This window comes from Delphinus delphis, chromosome 8 (assembly GCF_949987515.2).
Source record: "Delphinus delphis chromosome 8, mDelDel1.2, whole genome shotgun sequence".
Lineage (NCBI taxonomy): Eukaryota > Metazoa > Chordata > Mammalia > Artiodactyla > Delphinidae > Delphinus > Delphinus delphis.
This window is the reverse complement of record NC_082690.1, coordinates 60971528-60991318: the sequence shown is the minus strand read 5'-3', so window position 1 is coordinate 60991318 and position 19791 is coordinate 60971528. Positions and strand designations below refer to the sequence as shown.

Here is a 19791-nt window from a genome sequence, read left to right as displayed (position 1 = left end):
ACCCCTGCCCCTGAGATCCTACCTGCAAGACATCACCCAGCACCTCGCCCTTCTCCCGGGGTGGGTTCTCCCGCAGCTGGGCCAAATGTTCTTCCAGCTGTGAAAGTTTTCCCTGAAGGATTTCATTCTTCTCTTCAAGGCATTTCTGGGAGTATACAAGAGCCCCATGTTAACAGAAGTGGAACAGGCACCGGATTACCACACAAACCCTTTTGAACATCAACAAAACATAAGACCCTATTACCTTAGTACCAAGATCTCCTTTTGCCCTGACCTAGGGGAAAACTTGCAGAAATCAAGGACCTGGGACCATGAGAGACCTGACTCTCTAGCCCTGGTACCAGGGCTCAGTTAAGTCAAGTGACCTGCTCATTTCTTCTCCAAGGCTGCTGAGTTTACTCCAGATTTCCTCACTGTATGCCCTTCCTCACTCATGTCTTGACTCTCAGATAATCCAAAAACCCATCAGCTTAAAAATATCCCAACAGTCTGAGCATCAACAGCAGCAGCATCCCCTGGTCCCCTGCCCCACTTTATACCACTGTTCACTAAGTACCTACAATAGGCCAGGCACTGTGCTGGGTACCTCTCTGAATTTCTAACCTACCCAACAGATCTGGGAGGTAGCTACTACCATCCCTTTTTTTTTTTCTACAGGGTAAGAATCTGAAGCTCAGAAGTAAAGTGCTTTGCCCCCGGGCTACATGGTTATTAATAAGTGGCAGAGCTGGATTCTTATTAGCAATAATAAATAACAGTAACTAATTCACTGAGAGCTCACTTTGCACCAGACAATGTGTGTTCAGTGCTCCATATGCATTATCTTACAACGGATAATGAGGCAGCTACCCATTCTTTTTCCCATTTTAGGAAAAGGATGCCTAGAAAGAAAGTCAAGTAACTTGTCCAAGAGCCACACCTTGTAAACAGCAGAGACAGGATTCATAGGTGTACTGGCCTGAAGCCCATTACAGCACACTATTAAGCCTTGAAAAGTAGGCAGCATAATTCCCAAAGGCCCCAAAGAATAGAGCGGTAAACGGAATTCAGCTTTGAGTGTGTGGTCAAGACTGTGGCCCTGACTTCCCCAAGCAGAGGGTTACCTTGTCCTGCAGGGCTGTGCCGAGCTCCTTCTCCAGATGGGTCTGCTTCTCCACCCACTCCCGAGTGGCCTTGCTGTGCTCTTCTGTCAGTTCATTGAGGGCCCCCTGTAGTTGCTGCAGGTGACTGGCAAACTCCCGCAGCTGAGACAGACAAGAGGGAACGCCCATCACCCAGGGTCAAAACTGCCAACACCACTGCTATCTGCCCCCTGAGCTCCAGGGCCTGGACAGCTCCCATTAGCCTTCCAACCTTCCTCAAACCAATCGCAACTATTCACGTCTCTGACTCAGGACTACAAATCAAAACTTAGGGCCACCAGCCGGTCCCTGGCAGCAGCCAATTACGCAATGAGGACATTCTCCTCAACACTCTTTCGGGGAATTTTCCAGACCTATTCAAGCAAAGGGGCTTCCAGGTGGGGGCCAGAAACCTCAACACTCACCTTAAAGGAAAGGTCCCCATTCTCTTCAGAAAGCTGGTTAATTTTGCGATCCATCTGGCTCTTCTCTGTCTTCAGGTCCTGGCACTGCCTCAGAGTTTCGTGGAGCCGTATGGTGAGGCTGCAAGGGAGGGGAGCAGTGAGGAAAGAGCATATCTCCCCTGCCCCGGGAGTGGGAAGGACGGTAGGGAGCACTGTACCTCTCATTCTTGCCACGGAGCTCCTCAAGCTCCCTGGGCTCCAGCGGACTGGCTGCCTGCTTCTCGTGCAGCAGAGCCAGGCGGTCGATGCGCTGCTGCATCACGGCTATCTGCGCATCTGCCCCAGAGGAGGGGAGAGTTAGCACAGGACTAAGGGGAGGAGGGGGAGGAAGGAAGAGGCGTCCAATCCCGGGGAAAGGAAGGAGGGTGGCAAGGACAGAACCAGCTTCCAGGAGGTCAGCCTGACAGGCCCAGGGCTGAGCTCTAAGCATCCGGGCCAGCAGAGGCGACAACACAGAAGACAGAGGGGCCACGCCTCAGACAAGCCCAGCACTTCCCCGGATGAAAATCCCAAATGCTGCCCGTTAACACACATCTGCCAGCGGCAGGCCACCTACCCTTCTCTGTGAGGAGCTTGCGGTTCTCGGCCAACTCCAGCTCCAGCTCGTCTCGATTATTTCTCTCATCTGCAAGCTGCTTCTTCAGCCGCCTCATCTGGAATTGTGGGGTCTGCAGAATGTCACCCATGGGGGAGGCTGGAGAACCTGGGAGGAAGCTGAGGAAGGAGATGGTCCAGATGCCATGGTCAGAAACCGACGTGAGGGCTGAAGCTACCGACCACAGGCGGGGCTGGGGGAGCCCGGCCCTATGGTTGTGAGCACCGGCTGCGGGGCCCAAACACCTGGGGTCTGTCTGCAGTGCTACCTCGTGCCTTATGACATGACCCTGAGAAAGCTTTTCTTCTTCCTCCAAGCCTTAATTTCTCTATACCCTCCCCCGCCCCAATCGCTGCAAAAGGAGTGCATTCCCTTTGCCTCTACAGAGCTGCACTAGGAGAACGGACTTTAGCACAGTCTCCAGGGAAGCAAGAAATTCCATAAACAAAGAACAGCCTTTGAAAGGCCTTCTGCCGAGGACAGATCCCAACCAATTCCCCCATTAGTACTGGGGCAGGGGAGGGCATCCCAGATCTACAAGATACTCCAAGCACTCTTGATGACATAAGGGGCTGGTCAACAGCTTAGCCTCTAGGATGCAGGGATCTGAGGACTGGATGTTGAGGCCCCATCCCAGGAGAAGAGGCCCAGCACATACTTGTTCCCACTGGAAGAGGCGACTTTCTGTAGCTCTAGGAAGCGAACCTCCCTCTTGGCCTGGTGGCTGGGTGGGGAGAGCTCTTCAGAGATGGTGCTGGAACAGGGGGAAGGGACAGGAGCTAGAGGGGAAGGAGTAAACAAGCCAAAGAGAGGTTAGTAAGAGGGTGGACAGATTTGCATCTTTATGCAATTTGAGAACTCGCCTTAGTGGGAATGAATCCAGACACTTATAGGTAAGCTGCAGAGGGAGGCGCTTGGGCAGAACGTGAAGCCTGGTGTCTGGGTTACCCAGAGGTCAGTGCCCTAAGCCAAATCAAGCAAGGGGCTTCTGTTTCCACAGATCCCCAGCACTCGAAGAGCGCAGTGAAGTGACTGTGTCCCCCGTGCTCAGAGACTGGACCAAGTGCTCACGCTTTTCCCTCAAGCCAACCCTGAGCAGATCTCCTCTCAGCCCCAATGACCTCTCGAGTCAGAACCACCAGCCTCCTTGCTGAAGCCCTCCATTCTGAAATCGTGCACTGCCAGCATGACTTCTTTCTCAAAACCTCCTCTTCCCCTGGTTCCCACGGTGACCTTCGCATGGCCCTCCTACTTCTAACACCGGGTCTCGGTCTCCCTCACCTGCTCCTCCCGCCTCCCTCTCCCACCTGCCCTCCAAGCCCCAGAGCTCTGATGGGGCCCGTGTGCTCTGCCCACGGTGCCCAAGGCTTCAATGGCCATCCATACACAGACTTGCAAGCCCACAGCCTGGCCCAGAGCCCTCTCCTGCATTCTAGACTCACATCTGCAACATCTCCACCTGAAGAGCTGACGAGGAACCTGAACACAAGGAACATCCAATTCAGTGGCTGGATGAACGTGCCTAGACCCACACCTTACACCCTGTTGCTGTCAGACGGCTCTTCCAAACAGGCAGCACTCTCACTCTCTCTGATGTACTTCCAGCAAGACACTTGGTAGATTCGATATCTCCCTGTTCTAGCACTTATTCCTTATCATACATTCTGGTTTATGTATCTGCCTTCCCACCTAGAACACGGGCATTATGTAGGAAAAACAATTTTCTAAGACTGTGTACTCCCAGCTTATAAACCTAGAGTAATGACTGTTTAAACTACAAAAAACAAAAAAAGAAGTGTGTGTGTGTGAGGGGAGCGGGGGCGGGTAATCAAGGAGAACCCACAGCAAACATGATCACTTATAAATGTTCTGCTTAGCTGCTGCCAGGCGCAAGAAGGAGCTCTGTGGGAACTGGGATGATGGCAAGATGGCCCAGAAATCAACTTACCCCCTTACACACGTTTCCTAAGCACCAACTCTGTGACTTGTGTTGGGGCAAATCCCCACTGCACTTCCTGACAACTCAGCATCCTAGCACTCCCCAGCTCAGAAAAGAGAGGATCCTTGGGAGTGATCCCAACTTACCTTTCTGTAAGAAGTTCTCTGAGTCCTCATTCAGGTTTAGCCCATCCTCATGGTCCAGCACAAATTTGAGAATGACAGCTAACTCAGCCTGGACCACAGACAGAGAAAGAGCATCATTTAGGTGTTCGGGAGGCCCGAAGGGATGGAGGGCACCATCCTGGCCGTGCCAGCCCTAGGAGCCTGCTGGAGCCCATTCTTCCTCTCAGACCTGAAGACCCATGGTCCAGCCAAGAACACTCCACCAGAGACATGGTCACCCTACTTGTCCCCAGCCCCTCTTCTCCCCTAAAGACGTACCCAGGGTGAGACAGAGGTCCAAACTGACTTTGCTCCTGACCATGAGATGAGAATGGGCAAGCAAAGTAATGCAGTCAGAAAGCTTTCATACATAACCCTGTTGGCCTCTTCCAGCTGACCTCACTGTTGTTCTTTGTCTGAGTGAGAACTCCTCCAGGGCTCATCCAAAGCTTAGCCACCAGCAGGTATAATCTTGCCTTCTCTGTTTGAATTCCAAAGCTACAGAGTTTATCTGATTTTCCTGGCCATCTCTGTAGTTCCTTATTCCTTTAGAATTTGTTTCTACCAGGTCTATGATCAGCTTGGAGCAAAGAAAAGGTTAAAGAAAGGAAGGAGCCACCCATGCCTCCCACGCCACTACAACCCCCAACCCCAGAGACGAGCCATGAGCTAAGTGAGTACGAGATGGGATGACTCAACATTTCTACCACCACGTGAAAGGCCACAGCTCTCTGGACACTGCCCCACCAGTCACCTACATTACCCACTGTGGCATCCCAGCTGCTTCTGCTCTGGAAAATAAAGGACAGCTGCTCATATAGGAAGCAAGGAAAACATCAGGACCCATATGGCAGGTAGTTCCTGGAAACCAGGTCAATTCCCTCTCTAATGAAACAGACGCACCAACTCTTCACTTAGGGACCATGCAGAGCAGGGGAGAGGACGTAACCGCTCTGAGCTAGACTGTCATGGCGGACAAAGACATTCTCACTAATCCTTCCTACCAGAGGAAAGGAGGAAGAAATGGAGTGACAGTTTGTGTAAAACACACACACGTACATACGGGAACACATACACAGAGAAAGAATAATTTCTATGTATTATCCAAACAGTTCAGGTAAGGGTACAGTTAAATTTACGTACATGAAAAGGACTTGGAAGTATATCCTTTAAAAGTTAGCAGTTATTGCTGAGAATGAGATTACTGGCAACTGGTACTTCCTTCTTTGTGCTTTTCAATATCTTCCAGACTTTCTATAATGAATGGCTATAACTACTATAACATAATTTTTAAAAAGAACAACATATGCTGTTTAAAGAAAAACAACTGGAATGAGATAAAACACAGGCAAGACCTGCTGGGTGGGGTGGAGGCACAAGGCCTTACCTGAATCTTGTATTCAAATTGTTCCCAGTCCCTGGGACTTCTGGAGCTCATGGAGGAGTGGTATAAGAGCAGCATGGTCATCTAGAAGCCAAACAGGAGGCAATCACTGAGCAGGGTTCTCTTCTCGCTCCCCACCCCTGCCCCACTCTGGGGACTCTGAGCTATTCTGAGACCCTTCCAAAGCTCCTAGAATTCAGCAGCCCCAGGCCGCTGCCCTTAACTGCATCAGGAATCACTTGATTGAGGACTCAGTGCTCACTCTGCAAAAAGCCAGGTGCCAGAATTCCTGCATAACTAAATTCCTGGACTCATGGAACCCTGGGTATGAAGCTTAAGGCATCACCTATAGGCCAGCACCCAGAAACAGAAGAGGGAATGAAGTGGACTGAGCTAAAAAGAAAAGTGTGACGACAGCTGGGTGAGGCCTGATTCCTGCCAGGTCTCCATTGAGGCCACAGTAATGATCTAGTCAACCTCCCTGTCATAAAGGTGGGCTCCTAAAATTCTTGGCTGAATCAGCCTCTGCCTCACTAGGTAGCTGCCTGGACCTACCGCCTACCTCCACGAGGCCCAGAAATAAAGCCCCACCACTTCTTCTGGGTTAAGAAAAGGCCCCTCTGCAGGCCCCTCTGGTGCCACCCTCCCCCCAGACCAGTCTGGTATTCCACGGGTACCTTGGCAAGTTCCAGCTCTGATCCCTCCATCACCTTCTGCACTGACACCAGGCGTTCTGGAGAAGAGGGATGTTTTCGGTTTTCTGTAATGACAACAATGTAGAAAACACGGTGAATTTCCTGGGGACCATCTCTGAGATCATCAGAACACCTCACAGTCAGAGGAGCAGAATGGCTGGTGGGACCAGGAGATGCAGGGCTCCTTATTCCTAGGTCCCCTCTCGCCCAACATACACGTTTCCACCTGAAGTTAGTTCTATCCTGGATTGGTCCAAGGACTACAGGGATAGTTAAAGAAGAAAGGAGCCTGGAATTCACAGCAGCTCTGGGGCCTGACATTGCACTCACCTACCCACGCACCAACTCCCACTCAGCACCACAGAGGAGGAGCCCAGAGATTCCAGGTCACTCAAGAGTCTCATTCCAACTGCGGCTGCAGAGGAAGCCCACCTGCAGCTGAGTCAGACCAGGGCTGGGACACCTGGTTCTTATGCTGCCAGAGGGGCAGGGCTCAATTACTAACACCCTGCTTTATCTAAATCCATTATCACCTTTCTTATAATTCTCTTGAGGTGGGGATGGTAGATAGCTCCCGTGTCAAAGATGAGGACTCTGTCCACAGCTATATGAGGGAGGAGAATTGACAAGTGCTGTGCTAGAAGCTTTGCATGTGTTATTTTTTTTAATATTCATTCACTCATTCATTTATTTATTTGGCTGCACCGGGTCTTAGCTGCGGCATGCGGGATCTTCGTTGCGGCATGCGGGATCTAGTTCCCTGACCAGGGATTGAACCCAGGTCCCCTGCATTGGGAGCGCGGAGTCCTAACCACTGGACCACCGGGGAAGTCCCGCATGTGTTATTTACTCTATCCATCAACCTTAAGAGCAATTACTATGATCTTCATTTTAAAGACAGGGAACCCATGTCCAGAAAGGTCACACAAACAGTAGAGTAGAAGGGCCAAGATTTCAACCTTAACCTGCCTGTGCCCCTATACCTATCACCTAAGCAATTAATTCAATGTTATCAGGGGAAAATGTTTTTCTTGCAAGGGGAAGAGGGTAACATGGATCCTTCTGTCTCCTTGCAGTGGGAGGAATGGGAGCCCAAGGTGATGAGTCCCCAAAACCGACCCTCTGGCTCTACCTGGATCCCGAAATGGGCTCTGGGACTGCAGGGACACTCCTCCCCAACTGGTGCAGGCATCACCAGGCCCAGGGAAGCCGCCCCAGTTGTACTCATCTTGGTGGTACAGAGTGGGCAGCCTCAAGCCTTTGCTCCCCCAGATACCTGGGACCTGGTTCTTCCAGGTCCAGATACCCAAGTCCCAGGAGCTGAGGAAGCAGCTCCTTCCCAGCTAGATAAGAAAAGTGCTTACTCTGCAGAAAACTGCACACAAATTCCAGTCTCTCTGGCACCGGCTGCTGCAGGATCTGCTGCCCTTCGTCAGTGCCATGGCTAGAAAAAGAGCAAGTATTAGAACCAGAGTACTTAGCAATCCTTCCCTCCTTGCTACCGCATTACATACCACCTTCCCATCCCTTCAGGTTGGATCTGTGCTGGATCTGGGGGAGAACCAGACCAGACATTGGAGGCAGGGGAGAAGATACCAAGACACCATTTAGCCAGAAGGAACTGTGTCGTGGTTGAGAAGTGGGGACTTGAGGCATGAGGTCCTCCTGGAAAAGATGGCATTTGTGAATATCAAAAAGCTCTGTGGGAAGGGGGTCGAGAGGCGATGGAGGCAGCACAGATGACTGGCAAGCTAGGACTGATAGCCTTCAACAGCTCAAGTGTAAAACATCAGGATGCCTGCGAATGTGGCTAGAGTACGAGTCAGAGAGGACTATGGAAAGGGAAAAACAGATCTAAAAACTGAAAGAACAGGAGGGAACGAGGCTCTGAAGTTACAGGGCAAAGTTCACCACACACTGAAGGCTGAGGTGGCCTCCAAGAGGCCAGGCCAAGGGACAATCACTTTCCATTTGTGGCCTTTGCGGTGCTTGTGTTTGTTTAAGTGGAAAGGCAAGCCAAGTGTGGAGAGCAATGAGGGCAGGGAGGCAGCAGGGGGCGCTCTCACACTGCCCTGGCCCCTTGACCCCGGCCCCTCAGGCTAAGTGCAGTTTCATTTTTGGAAGGGACTACCCTTACTTCAAGTTAGAAAGCTGACTTTTCTATCTAGGCTATGGCTGAAGACACTGATTGAAAAGCCTCCTGTTCTTCAGAACCCGAATCTCTAAGTTTCAATCAACTTTCTGGAGGGCAGGGCAGACTCTAGAATCCTCCAGTGCCAGACATCCTGCAAAGCACAAGAAGCATCCTAGGCAAGACCATGAGAGTAGCTCCCTCCAGCTCCCACGGGATTACAAAGGCTTCTTCCAAGTGAACCCCCCACAGGAAGCACTTTGGGTAGCTGGTCTGTGACTAGGGACACCTACAAAGTCTTTTATAGATGCTAATCTCCTCACAGACTCCTGAAAGAGCCATCTTCCCTACCCACCCACAATCTGGACTGTTGTGACTCTCTTTGCCCTCAGCACAGAGTAGTAATTTACCTAAGTGTATTCCATTGGATAAAAATAAACAGGGTACTTGGGCTAAATGTTTGAGAAATACTGGGTTAAACCAAACTGAACATTTTCTAAAGAAGGTATAAATACGCATTATTTCCTAAACCTATCTGACCACAAACCTCTTCTTTCCCCCACTGAGCCCCTGGGATAAGTACAGGTGCACGGAACATGCTTTGGAAAACACTAGTCCTGGGGAAATCCAGCCCATCCTTTAAGACGGCACTCAAGTCTCATCTCTGGCAGGAAGCCAAGCAGAACCACTGCTAGTCACGTCTCCCCTCTCCTTCTCAGGAATTCCTACAGTACTCACGGATACAGGTGCATCATTTATAACTGACCGCTCTTTGTGAGCTGAAAGCTAGGAATACAGCAGGTGCTGAGTACATATGGGCTGACTGACAGATGAGGAATACTTTTTACTGGGAAGAGCAGAGGTCAATGTCAGTAAGACAAATGTCAGAGCTTTAAGCTTTCTGGAAAAATGCCTCCACTAAACTTTGCTATGCAAGCCTCATAGATATCAAAGAAATGGGACAGCCTTTTTGCTTTAGGCTATTCACCACGCACAGGAAAATAGAAAGGGAAACTTATCAGAGGGGTGGAGCCCAAAGAATTCTCCCAGAGAGAAGGCCAAGTGGCCAAGGAACAAGCTTTTGTTCGATTCCCACAGCTTCTATCTGCCACCAACCCTGCCATCCTCCACTGCCTTCCCCTGAGAACTAGGTGTCTGATTTCAGTTAGCAACAGTAGGAGCATCACAAATGAATCAGCCAGAACACGTTCACCAAGAACGTCTGTTTTCCCAAAGGAAGCTGGTCTGAATCATCCTGGATTTGAGATGGAAATCAGGGTTAACCTGGGATTTCAATAGCCCCTCCATCCAACACACACACACATTCTCTCTCTCTCCCCCACCCCTCCCCCCACAAGTCTCTTCTAGTCTAAAGCTCAGGCAGCACCTTAGAAAACAACTTGGAAAATGGGCATCTTGAATTTTTGACCCTCCTTATGAAAATTTCCCACAGGGTCATAAACCTACAATGGCTACACCAAGGACATACATCCTCACCCCTGGACACATCTACTGCTCTTGTCATCAGGCCAAGGAAATTTATCTCCTCAAAAGCAAAAGCTCCTTGATCCATTCTTAAGTCCAAAAAAAGCATGCTGCACCCTACTGTGTGTTACAACAAGGCATATCATCCTTTAGTGATGTTAAATTGTAGGTTAGGTATTGCCAGCCTAACAGTTTTACTGGCCATTGATGTTAGTTGTTGCCTAGCCCTACTACTTTCATTAGGGTTTGCAAAATGATGATTTTCATTAGGAGTGGCAAAATGATGATTTATAGGTAGTGCACAACTCCATCTATATAGTATCCTTGAAAAAAATCTTAAGCCAATTAAGTTTAAGATCTAATTACCAGTTTATAGGCAACAAGGGGAAGAACAAGTTAAGTAGTACCATAAAGACACAATTAACAAAAGTCAGAATTTAGGAGATTCTACAGGATCAAAAAAAAAAAGGAGTGGGGTATGGAGGTAGAAATGAGTAGGAAACAAGACTGGGAGGGCCCCTGATGAAAGCTCTGAATACCAAGCTGCAGATTTTATATTTCAATCTCCTGGCAAGGAAGCGCCGCTGAGGTCCATCAGCTGTGGAGCATCACAACGAGAGCCCTGAGATCACAGGCACAGGAACACCCTGGAATAAGGACAGTTTAGAGAAGAACGAAGTCTCCAGGCCCTGGCATCCAGAATGAGGCAGAGGAAGGGACGTGAGAAATCTTCTAAAGGACACACTGAGAGGATGGTGACCAATTAGAAATCCGTGCCCAGGTGAAGGAGGAATTCAAGATGATGTTGAAATGGCCTGTCTGGGTAACCGGGAAAGAAACCGGGAGTGTCCAGGCATTCCCTGGCGGTCCAGTGGTTAGCACTAGGCATTTTCACTGCCAGGGCCCGGATTCTATCCTTGGTCAGGGAACTAAGAACCCGCAAGCTACGCTGTGCGGCAGGAAGAAAAAAAAGAAAGAAAATGGTAGTGTCTGTATCAAAATAAGAATACAGTGACTTCTTTCACTAAGGTAGGTGGGATGGTTAGAGCCACACGGACTTTTAAGAAATCATATTGGACACCCCATTATCAATGTAAATCTCAAAAGATTAAAAAAAAAAACACTCTAGAAAACCCATCTGTCATGGGGGCACTCAGCCCCACTAGACTTTGCTGATAAGAGAATATCAACTACATTTTCATTCACTCATTTTCACCAACAAACATTAATTAAAACCTAATCACTGCACTGTGCTAAGCTAGGTATGGAGGACCCGAAGATGAATTAGACCCAGATCCTGCCTTTGACAAGCTCAGTTCTACCTTCTTTCCTGTCAATGAGCTGCTGCCTATGAACCTGCTTCACAGAGATGCTGAATCCCCAACACCAGTTCCTACCTGCTGTGTGTGAAACACAAACACCTCGACACTTCAGATCTTGGTCTGAGGGACCTCCCGTCTATTGTGCTTCCCTTTAAACAGGGAGGGTCGGTCCTCTCCACTGTCCCCCCAATTCCTTATATCATGGCTGGCCCCTACTTTTGCCCATAGCACAAAGAAGTAAGAAGTTTGTCAGTTTTGCCCTTCATAATTGCTAAAAGTTGAGGATACAGGAAAAGCTGTGAACCACATGAGCTTTCAAAAGATAAATGTAGGTTACAGCTTGACCCATCTTTGCTGGGTTCCAGAAAGGTAAGGTATGAGGAGGAGGCCCCACTCCACTCATTTCCCAGATAATGGTGAAGTTCAAAGGAAATGTGCTAAAGACACAGATATAAAATTTAAAGGCCTAAACTAAAATCCTGGCTACATGACAAGCAGCTTATCTAATGCTAATCGACCTCACAAAGCAAGTTAATGAGGCAGGTGAAAACCCCGGGAATGCTATAATGGGTTAGAGAGGGGCATGTCTGTGCTGTGCTAACAAATTAGAGATTTTTAGGCGCTGCTTACTTCCCTCAAGTTTAAAAGCTTCCCGTTTCTTCTTCCTGGGCCTACAGGTTGCAAAGAGGGCTTGTGAGATAAGGATGAGTCACGAAAAGAGGGCTGTAGAAGACTCCCATTGAGACAGAGGACGGAGCCCCGGAGCAGGCTCCCGGAACACTGTGAGAACACGGAGACTTGGAGGCTCTTCTGCGAAAGAGTGAAACCTCTCTCATAAAGACACACAATGACTGGAGAACGAGGTCATGTGTTTTGCCTCTGGGGCCCACACTGGCCTAGACATCCCAGTCCTGCGGTGCTTTCTGGTCACAGCTGTCAACAAGGAAACAAATGCAGTCCCCACCCCAGCATGCAGCTTCACTTGAGAGGCTGGAGAGGGATGTGGCACAAACTCACATGCTGTCAATGATCCTGAGGAAGACGCTGCAGTCCTGGAGCTGCAGCACGGCCTCCACGGGGTCAGCCACGTGCAGACTGTTCACCTGCGAGGCAAAGGGAAGAGCCTGGTGAAACCGTCATAAGTGCCAGAAGCCCCGGGAGGGAGGGGGGTGGAGTTCCACTCCCTTCCCCAGGTGTTGACAATTCTGTTTGTTCCAACTGCCTATAGTTGTAACGAAAGGAATGAGAGAACAGGTGATTCTAGGACTTTTAACTTCCAGCTCATCCACTAACAGCCACCTGAAGGCCGCCATCACAGTCCTTCCTTTGGCTTCAACTAAATAAGAGCTTAAATTCTCCCAGAATGTTCCAGCACTTGGGGTGTACTTTAAATATAATTAGGCATAAAATGGTTCTACAAGAATACTGATAGTTTCTAGAAGAAAATCAAACCACCACTGCCTCTGAAGAGAGGAACTTGATGGTTGGGAGTTGAGGTAGGAAAAAGGCTTTTTATACTCTAGCGCTTTGTATGTCTTGAATGGTTACATTATAAACCTTCGTAGCTCAAATTTTTACAGCTAAAATTTACAGAATGTTACAGCTCTTCAAATTTGAATTTTGCGTCTACTCAAAATTTACATTATATACTACATATATTTTATATACTCCCACAGATATAAAATCTTGTGATTGATGCATTTTAAAATTCTTTCTAGACATGAAACTTCAGCTGAGGCAGGGAGAAATGATGAGGCAACAAGATAAGAAGAAGAAGGAAGGGAAAGAAAAGCTAGGAACCCCAAAGAAAAACTCGTCAATATCCAATGGCCTCTCCCTTTCCTTGCCTTCAGGCAGACATTCATCTAAATCAGTCTTTCCCACTAGAAAGTTCACCAGCAGTCACATGCAAATGAAGCAGGTACACAGGTTATTCAACAAGCATATATGGCGGACTTCTATAGGAAAACCTCATAAATTCCACAGGTACCAAGTTCAGAAGCCCGGGCTGAAGTTCACCTTTGTAGTACCTTATTAAGAAGGAAGGGTCTGCTAAGTCAATCAATCACATATGCAAGACTGAGGGAGAAGGGAGACTTATCCTGCTTTACAAGTTATTTTTTAAAACTTCAGCATAGTGGTTATGCACAAACGAGTAGATTCTATTTATAAATGTGCTCTTTATTTTTTTAATTGAAGTATAGCTGATTTACAATAACCTGTTAGTTTCATAGTGATTCAGTATTTTTGCAGATTACCCTCCATTATAGGTTATTACAAGATAATGGGTATAATTCCCTGTGCTATACCGTATATCCTTGTTGCTTATCTATTTATGTGTAGTAGTTCTGTATCTGTTAATCCCTTACCCCTAATGTGTCCCTCCCACTTAAATGTGCTCTTCAACAGGCACTGGGCTGGGGGCCCCCAGACAAGGATTTTTGAGTCCAGCTCCTCCACTAACTTGCCAGGAACCTTTGTTTATCAACTTTGTTTCTTTCTGTGACTGTTTTCTCACTTGTCAAACTTATCTACCTTAAAAGACCAGTGTGTGTTCAAATGGGATTGTGAATGCAAGAACACATTACGAAATAAAAGTACTAAATGCAAAGCACTATTATGGTTATGAAGTAGATCCAGCAACACTTCTACTTCTTAACAGTTAAATTAGCTGACTGCACTGGAGGATCAAGAGGCTTAAAAAAAAAAATCAGTGATTCAGCTACAGAAATGATAGTACTTATTTCCATTAAATAATTTTATATTAGAAAAACTTCTAGATAAATCTAAATTAAAATAGGTTGAGGGACTTGCCTGGTGGCGCGGTGGTTAAGAATCTGCCTGCCAAAGCAGGGGACATGGGTTCGATCCCTGGTCCAGGAAGATCCCACATGCCGCGGAGCAACTAAGCCTGGGAGCCAGAACTACTGAGCCTGCACTCTAGACCTTGCAAGCCACAACTACTAAGCCCACGTGTCACAACTACTGAAGCCCATGCACCACAACAAGAGAAGCCACCGCAATGAGGAGCCCGTGCACCGCAAAGAAGAGTAGCCCCTGCTCGCTGCAACTAGAGAAAGCCTGCACGCAGCAACGAAGACCCAATGCAGCCAAAAATAAATAAATTTACTAAAAAATTTTTTTAAAAAATAGGTTGAAAGTAAAAAAAAAAATTTAAGTGCAGAATATAAAATACGACCTTCTCACTGGACTCTTAAAGATAATAATTTATACCACCTTTGGGGGGGTGCTTAATCTAATTAGAAAAGGCCAGTGTAAATTTTCTAAGAAGACTGAATATTCCAGGCCAAGGTCCCTTTCCACCTGCTGAAAATGAAGAGACTGCATGACTTAAGCATCCAAAAACCATCTTCTTTTAATATCTGCAATCTAGGTAAAACATTCAAGGGCTGTGAATGCTCGTTCGCTAACAAGATTGAAAAAAATCGTACCAGTTAGCTGATTTAAAGTCACTTAAGGAATCTGGATTCATCTCATACCAATTAAGTAATAATCCAGCAATAGTTTCTTTCATGGATATAAAAATGTATTTTCTTCCTGTGCATTATTTTGCTCTCAAATGATAAATCATTTAAAAGTTGAAGAAGTGAAGAAGCTCCTTTATCTCTAGTCAGGGTATAAAACGTGAGAGAGGACCAAGCTCACTGAATAAGTGCCTGTAAGGCTTTCCGGGTCATTTAAGGCGCCTGAATTTTTTTTTTTAAATAAATTTATTTATTTGTTTTTGGCTGTGTTGGGTCTTCGTTGCTGCATGTGGGCTTTCTCTAGCTGCGGCGAGTGGGGGATACTCTTCATTGCGGTGCGTGGACCATTCATTGCAGTGGCTTCTCTTGTTGTGGGGCATGGGCTCTAGGGCAGGAACGCTCAATAGCTGCAGCTCGTGGGCTCTAGAGCGCAGGCTCAGGAGTTGTGGCGCACGGGCTTAGTTGCTCCGCAGCACGTGGGATCTTCCCGGACCAGGGCTCAAACCCGTGTCCCCTGCATTGGCAGGCGGATTCTTAACAACTTCGCCACCAGGGAAGTCCCAAAGGTTGTTGAATCTTAAAGTTCCCTATATTCCCTATAACAATATACTCATCAAGGGGCTTCCCTGGTGGCGCAGTGGTTGAGAGCCCGCCTGCTGATGCAGGGGTCACGGGCTCATGCCCCGGTCAGGGAGGATCCCACATGCCGCGGAGCGGCTGGGCCCGTGAGCCATGGCCGCTGAGCCTGCGCGTCCAGAGCCTGTGCTCCGCAACGGGAGAGGCCACAACAGTGAGAGGCCCCCGTACCAAAAGAAAAAACAAAAAAAAAACAATATACTCATCAAATTGCTGGGTACAGAATAATTTCAAGCCATACTTTAAGTTAAATAAAATATAATTTTTACATTAGAAAGTAAATTACTGAAAATTTGGAAAACAGAAAAACTCCACTCACTAGTATTTTAATACATGCACTTTCAGCATTTTTTTTTTGCGGTACGCGGGCCTCTCACTATTGTGGCCTCTCCTGCTGCAGAGCATAGGCTCTGGACACACAGGCTCAGCGGCCATGGCTCACGGGCCCAGCTGCTCCGTGCCATGTGGGATCTTCCCGGACCGGGGCACGAACCCGTGTCCCCTGCATCGGCAGGTGGACTCCCAACCACTGTGCCACTAGGGAAGCCCACTTTCAGCATTTTGATATATTTCTTTCTAGTCTTTTTTCCTAAGTCATTTTTTAAAAAAATCACAGTTGTGATCGTCACACGCATGTGTTCTATGCCACTCTTCTGGCTACCAAGCATTATTCCATGTTGCTACAGTGTCATAAAACCCACTTTAGCTGCCTAACTTTTGTTTAAACTTAAAGATTATATCTAACTATATTTTAATATATTAATGCATGTTCATTGTGATTTTTGAGAAAAGTATACAAGTATCTGCTGTTAAATAAAACTAGTCTTGTTTCTGTTTTTCTCTGTAAAGGTAGTAGTCACTATAAAAACAAGCCTAGGACCAAAATAAATAAACTGATAAACTTAAAACAACGTGGCTAAACGATCCCCTAATATTCAGTTAATCTACTGAACTAGACACAGAGACACAACCCAACCAGCCTTCTCCTGGGGAAGAAGAGATAATGTTTCTAATACAGACATAAAACACTGAAATGTAAATATAAAACATAAATATAAAACAACCATTTAAAACTGTACAACTAAAGTTTGCATCTATTTCAGAAACTGAAGACTAAGGATGCACATTTTGTATGCTAAATACATACTTCCTGACTACAGATTTGACAGTAATTAAAGACCCTGTTTTATTAAACCCCTACCCTCCTTGGAAATTAAAAATTCATTTCCTTTAAGGATTCTATAATTCTTTCTTGAAGCTGGCTCTTTAATTGGCCCTGATTGGTCAATAGTCAGGGTGACTACTAAAATACCCTTTACCAAATAGCATGCCCAGGCAATATTTTATTTTTTTATTTATTTATTTTTTGGCTGCTCTGTGCAGCATGTGGAATCTTAGTTCCCCAACCAGGGATCAAACCCGTGCTGCCGGCAGTGGAAGTGCAGAGTCTTAACCACTGCACTGCCAGGGAAGTCGCCCAGGCAATATTTTAATATTTAAGTGCTTTTTACAGACATTATCTTATTATCCTCACAATAATGATTATTATTTTATTTTTAGAATATATTAAAAAAATTTTTTTCTTTCCATTTTAAAAATGAGGTGCTGAGAGACTAAGTAACTTGTCTTGGGTCACACAGGCTAGAACAATGATTCTAAGCTGGGCTGTCTGACTCTAAGGCCCATGCGTGTCATCGTTACACTCCGTGGCCTCTTCTGTTTCTCTGTAGTTCCCAATGCTCAGCATTATTCTTTCATTTGCCATTGTCTTGGGCAGAAGTATATGAAAAGACCTAGCAGAAGAATTTTGGTGAAGTAATCAAGAAGGCACCAAGAGGACAATGGAAGCTCACAGAAACATGGTAAGGAGAGCCAGGAGAACCTTGCCCTGAGATTAAAGGCCTTTCAAGACCAAAGTCCCTACATGCCACTGAAATTCAGTGTCAATGCTTTTTCAGAAACATGCACAAGGAAATGCACAAAAAATGGGTTTCCATGCTGCTCTGCAGCCACCCTTCCCATGACCAAAAAGGAATAATATACCTCAGAGAAGCCTTTTCTAAGCTACACAAGTTGTGGATCACATGTCAGCAGCAACATCACTGAAAATAATAAAAGTTAAAAACTAAGGGGAAAGGCAAAAGAAAACTTATTTCCTTTGTCTGGAGAGGAGAAGACTCTACATAGCCCTGACTCCTAGAAAACTCCTCTCTCACCTCTCCCAAGTCTCCTGGAAAAGTCTGGCATACAAAGGAGAGGAAGACCACTCACCCAAGAGAGGAGTGCAGCTGCCCGGGTGGCATGCAGCGTCATCTTGCTGAAACCAGACAGTCACCCTGATGCACCTGGAACCCAAGAGAAGAGGCAGTACAGTTAATTATATCAGATATCCACGATGAAGGAAGAGGGGGGAAATGGTTTCACTTACCAGCTCTGAACACTTAAATAAGTCACTCTTCACTTGGCACTTAATCTACCAAGGGACCATGGGAGTTTTTAGAAAGCTCAGAGTACACATCAAAATTACTATAAAACTTACTGTGTCACAGCTGACAATAAAGAACCCTGCATTTAATTCAATGTCCACAAGATCTACACACAATCTCTCTGTCCCTTAGAAAATACAACATTCAAAGCTGGACTTCAACCCTACTCTTTGGCATGGTGGTGCCCTTAAAACATGGAACAAACATGGTTTTTCAGACACACCTAGGTGTGAATGTTGATTCCATGTGACCATGGTCTTGTGACCTTGGACAAGTAGCATAACTTCTTTTAGTCTCAGTTTCCTCATCTGCAAAATGGGACCTGCAAAAACCTCTCTGGGTTATGTGATGCTTCAAGATAAAGCAGATATAGCAAACAGCACAGTGCCTGGCACACAGTACGTATTCAATAAATGATCACTGTTCTTAAGCTAAAAGGTTGATTTCTGGCTCTTTCTGCAGGTACCCAAAGTCTACCTAATAAACAATAACCAAGTCCTTGGGGGAAACCACTTCAAATTCTGGATTTTTATACCCCCCACAAAAATGTCAAAGACATATTTCAAATGGGAGACTGGATGAAGCCAAATCCAATTCTGGGGGAGATCCCATGGGACATTTAATGAACGATTAGGTACTGGGTCCTGGTATTCTTACCCCAATTTCCCTTCCCAGTGGGAATCAGCCATCTGCCTGCTAACCTGCTCAAGAGACCACGGACATGGTGACTAAATATTCCCCAACACCTCTTAGCAGGCCCCCATAATTCCCACAAATCTTCCTGGGAGTAATCAGCCCCACCACCTGCCTACTACTGCCACAGGTGTGCTAAGTTTGTCACTACTCCAGTAGAAGGAGAAACAAGAGTGGTAAGAGCCACATCACCTATAACTCTCCCCACATATCAGCATCTCCAAGGTGTGGGTTCTGTGGAACCAACATTTGCTAAGTACTTTCTGAATACAAAGTGCTGGGGATAAGAAAGACACCATTCTTGTCCATAAGGTGCTCACTGTCTAATAGTGAGGAAATAATAGGGGAAAGAGAAACGTAAATCTGATAATCCACTACCCATCATCTCTTGAGGCCTTCCTATGCAAGTGTACTCTGCTTTACCAACCAACCAAAAAGGTTATTTTCTTAGTCCTTACATATGTTCATCCTGTGCTGGAAGCTTCGTGGGAAATGGGAGACAATGACATGGTCCCTGCTTTGAGGGGCTTACAGCATGGTGAGGAGTAAAGGTAAACATACGAGAAGCGGACTTCCCGGGGCTTCCCTGGTGGCGCAGTGCTTAAGAATCCGCCTGCCAATGCAGGAGGCACGGATTCAAGCTCTGGTCTGGGAAGATCCCACATGCCACAGAACAACTAAGACCATGCGCCACAACTACTGAGCCTGCGCTCTAGAGCCCATGAGCCACAACTACTGAGCCCATGTGCCACAACTACTGAAGCCTGTGTGCCTAGAGCCCATGCTCCCAACAAGAGAAGCCACCACAATGAGAAGCCTGCACACCACAATGAAGAGTAGTCCCCGCTCGCCACAACCACAGAAAAGCCTGCGTGCAGCAACAAAGACCCAACACAGCCAAAATAAAATAAAATACATTTATTAAAAAAAAAAGAAGTGGACTTCCCTGGTGGCGCAGTGGTTAAGAATCTGCCTGCCAATGCAGGCGACACAGGTTCGAGCCCTGGTCTAGGAAGATCCCACATGCCACTGAGCAACTAAGCCTGTGCACAACTACTGAGCCTGCGCTCTACAGCCCACGAGCCACAACTACTGAAGCCCACGCATGCGCCTCGAGCCCGCGCTCTGCAACAAGGGAAGCCACTGCAATGAGAAGCCCAAGCACCGCAACGAAGAGTAGCCCCTGCTCAC

At 47.0% G+C, this 19791-nt stretch overlaps 1 protein-coding gene across 8 annotated transcripts in view; it reads right to left on the bottom strand.

The window, feature by feature from the left end:
* Nucleotides 1-19791, bottom strand: part of NUMA1 (nuclear mitotic apparatus protein 1) — a 73042-nt gene that overhangs the window by 13288 nt on the left and 39963 nt on the right. For all 8 annotated transcript variants that reach the window (XM_060018348.1, XM_060018347.1, XM_060018349.1 and 5 more), the window contains exons 2-13: nt 17693-17766; nt 12318-12403; nt 7727-7806; nt 6345-6427; nt 5671-5751; nt 4266-4353; nt 2839-2959; nt 2142-2299; nt 1744-1861; nt 1547-1664; nt 1104-1244; nt 23-145 (exon numbers count right to left, since the gene is read on the bottom strand). In XM_060018348.1, the coding sequence (XP_059874331.1) occupies nt 23-145; nt 1104-1244; nt 1547-1664; nt 1744-1861; nt 2142-2299; nt 2839-2959; nt 4266-4353; nt 5671-5751; nt 6345-6427; nt 7727-7806; nt 12318-12403; nt 17693-17734 (1239 nt within the window). In that variant the 5' untranslated portion in view covers nt 17735-17766. The remainder of the gene's footprint in view (nt 1-22; nt 146-1103; nt 1245-1546; nt 1665-1743; nt 1862-2141; nt 2300-2838; nt 2960-4265; nt 4354-5670; nt 5752-6344; nt 6428-7726; nt 7807-12317; nt 12404-17692; nt 17767-19791) is intronic.